Source organism: Monopterus albus, unplaced genomic scaffold, assembly GCF_001952655.1.
Source record: "Monopterus albus unplaced genomic scaffold, M_albus_1.0 scaffold31.1, whole genome shotgun sequence".
Lineage (NCBI taxonomy): Eukaryota > Metazoa > Chordata > Actinopteri > Synbranchiformes > Synbranchidae > Monopterus > Monopterus albus.
In genome coordinates this window covers 6,910,399-6,913,472 of record NW_018127911.1, presented here as the reverse complement: position 1 = coordinate 6,913,472, position 3,074 = coordinate 6,910,399, and the positions used below count along the sequence as shown (strand labels likewise).

Here is a 3,074-nt window from a genome sequence, read left to right as displayed (position 1 = left end):
CAGCTAGTTTTACTGAAAGCCACTTGTTTATCTGAGAAGTTCATTATAGGTTGGGCCAACTCTCATTAATGCCTGCTATTGTTGTAGCACTACATGTTCAAAGATCAAAACTTTATATTTGTATTCCTGTAACCCTGTAGTGGTGTTTGATAGTGGAAGCTCTTTCATATTAAAACTTTTTGGCTTTGTCCTTTTGTCTCTACAGGGTTGACCATCTCTTCACCTTCTTTGTGCAGTGGTCACCAGATATTTATGCTAAAAGCAACAAAAAGCGCTGCCAGCCTCGCTACCTTATTACAGAGAAACAACAAAAGCAATATCTGCTTCTGAAAAAGAACAAAGCAGCTGTGGTGAAAAAGTTCCTTAACAACCCTGTCAGCCCCACTGCTGTAAGGACTGCACTAACACAAACATAAGTTTAAAGATGTAAAAAGAAAGTCATCTGTGGCTCTTAAACTGCTGGTTAACATTTACATCAAATACACTACAGTTTCTACAGTTGTAAATAAAAGTTATCAATTATCCCGTTTACTGTAAATGGGAAGCTAAAATGCCTGGCAGTTAACCCAGAGGTTGTGGGAAGTTTGGAGTTTCAGGGTCTCTATATATGGACATCCTTCCTCTAGCTGGCACCCTCATCCCAGAGTTTGCTGCAGTTTCCTGCTTAGTGAAAAACGAAACCGTTCCTCATCAGAGCTCACCAATGACACGCCTCCCCAGCCATGTTTCCAACCAATGACATTTCACTCATGGAAAATGAAAGCAGCTCAGAGGGTACAAAAAGATAGATGCTGGCTACTATTAGTAGCAAATGTGTGTAGAGGGCAACAGACAGAAAAATCAGGAGCTATGAAGCTGCTGCCAGAAAATATCAAAGTGCTTTATTTTGCCAGTGATTGTGTGGAGCCATATGTGAAGGTAGGGCCACTATGCCTTAGTCATGCTAGGAGGTGTACTATATTTATGGGGTGAAAGATGCTTTACTTTGTGGGTAAAAATGGTTATTTTGTCATTATCCATCATCTATGCTTCCTAGCTAGCTCATTGTCAGCAATCCAATTATGAATTAACTTGTTCTTATATTGTGTTAAACTTGCATCCTGTGACTTAGTAGTTCAATAACATGTTTACCCTTTAGATTTTACCTGTGCACTTTCTGAATATGAGTCACTGTACCACAACATTCTGTATGTAATGTAGGGGATTTTTTTTTAATGTATGAAAGGAAAGTGTTCGAGTGTTTTCTGACTGTTTTGTTGATTGGTGTGCCTCTTCCAGATTATCACGGTGAAGGACTTCAGATACTGCCCGAGTCTGTGCAACTCAGAGGACTCTGAGGCAGAGGAGCCTGAGTACCAGGAGGAAGGTGACAATGATGTCCTTGTACTGAGTGACCACAGCCAGCTGCTGGAAGAGCACCACCTGCAGCAAGTAAGTTATATTAAATCAAAGTGGAAGAGTTTGCATGAACAACAAGCCATCAACAAAAGTTTTGCCTTGATGAATTGTTATAGTAATATATTATATCTCCCACTATGACATCTGTTGATTAACAACAACTTTTCCAACAGCTTGCTACTCACATGCCAGCAAGGACCCAGGGTTATTCATGGCAACTGATCTACAGCACCGGTGTCCATGGGAGTAGCCTGAAGACACTATACAGGAATATGGCTGATCTGGACAGTCCTGTGCTGCTGGTCATCAAAGACAAGCACAAAAAGGTTGGCATCTTTGTCTTTACTCTACAAGGCTTTTCAGTGCAAAAAATACATTGATAAGTATATCTGAGCATCTGTGCACATCTGTAATGACCTGTTGTCTTTTCAGGTGTTTGGGGCTTTTTCTTCCGATTCATTCAGGGTCAGTAAATACTGCTATGGTACAGGGGAAACCTTCCTGTTCAGCTTCAGCCCTGACTTTCAGGTAAGAGCGGAATCGATCCTTGTTTGTTTTGTTTCTTATAGCATATTTCTTATACAGAACCATATCTGGCCTGACAATAGGTGTGTCATAGTTCAAGATAAGACATGCTATCTCATTTACAGTAAATTTCAGAACGATTAAAGAGAAATTCTTTAGTTTAAGAATCTAGCGAATGATTTAAAAAAAGAAGTGTTTGTTACAGTATGTAAGGTTTCACATATTTTGAAATGTGGCTACTTGGCTTGAGTATTAGTTTCTTAAATCTTTTATTTTGGCATTTTTTTTAGGCATACAGGTGGAGCGGTCAGAACACATACTTTGTGAATGGCAACTTGGAATCACTGCAAATTGGTGGAGGAGGGTGAGTTATGTGGCTGTTAATTTCACACATAAAAAACTGAAATGCTCATCAAAGGAAAACACAGTGGTTACCTGTTTCAGTGTCATAAAGTAATAAAGCTATACAACATAATTACTTGAAATCTTACTTGTGAGATGTCTGAGGTTATAATACAAGCTATGAGCAACAACTTTTAAAAGGTCTGATGTTAAATTGCTGTTGTTTTTCTTAATCTGCAGAGGTGTCTTTGCACTCTGGCTGGATTCCGATCTGTACCATGGTGCAAGCTTTCCCTGTCCCACCTTCAACAATGCACCTCTGTCTACACAGGAAGACTTTATTGTCCAAGACCTGGAGGTCTGGACTGTGGGGAACTGAGGGAGAGTGTACAAGTTAAAAACCCACTGTCCTGTCTGGAGTTACAGAACTTCAAGACTTCACAGATTACACGTGGCTTAGACGCTGCTATACAGAAGCTAGCTGAGCAGTCACTGCTGTATCAACTGTGTACCTGGCTGAGAGTAGCCCAGACACAGTATGAAGTCTACGCCAGTGGTTGTCAGGCTGAACTTTACACTGGTTTGATCAATGCCTTTGAAAGAGAAGGGGCTAGATGAAATTTTGTGGTTCAGAGTCTTGCTGCTTTTAAACCATTCATCAGTAGCCTCGTGCTAAACCCACCAGGTAACTGGCATCTGAAGCTTTAAGCCCTTCATGCCCTCCTTTAATAATGGAGAGCATTATAATAGAAAGTTCACAGTAACACTGTTGCATAAAAGGGTTTCTAATTACTGCAAGCACAGTCAGG

General features: G+C 40.4%; 1 protein-coding gene across 1 annotated transcript; it reads left to right on the top strand.

Annotated features, from left to right (window-relative positions):
* The first annotated feature begins 798 nt into the window (after nucleotides 1-798).
* On the top strand, nucleotides 799-3,068 carry ncoa7a (nuclear receptor coactivator 7a). The gene is made up of 6 exons (XM_020596893.1): nucleotides 799-918; nucleotides 1,279-1,431; nucleotides 1,572-1,724; nucleotides 1,831-1,926; nucleotides 2,214-2,287; nucleotides 2,506-3,068. The coding sequence occupies exons 1-6, from the start codon at nucleotides 850-852 to the stop codon at nucleotides 2,642-2,644; spliced, it is 684 nt and encodes a 227-aa protein (XP_020452549.1). The 5' UTR covers nucleotides 799-849; the 3' UTR covers nucleotides 2,645-3,068.
* Nucleotides 3,069-3,074: the final 6 nt, after the last annotated feature.

Coding starts and splice junctions, on each gene's coding strand:
- ncoa7a (XM_020596893.1), top strand. CDS start 850: ATGAAGCTGCTGCCAGAAAATATCAAAGTGCTTTATTTTGCCAGTGAT. Junction 919..1,278: donor GTGTGGAGCCATATGTGAAG/GTAGGGCCACTA, acceptor TGCCTCTTCCAG/ATTATCACGGTGAAGGACTT. Junction 1,725..1,830: donor TCAAAGACAAGCACAAAAAG/GTTGGCATCTTT, acceptor TTGTCTTTTCAG/GTGTTTGGGGCTTTTTCTTC.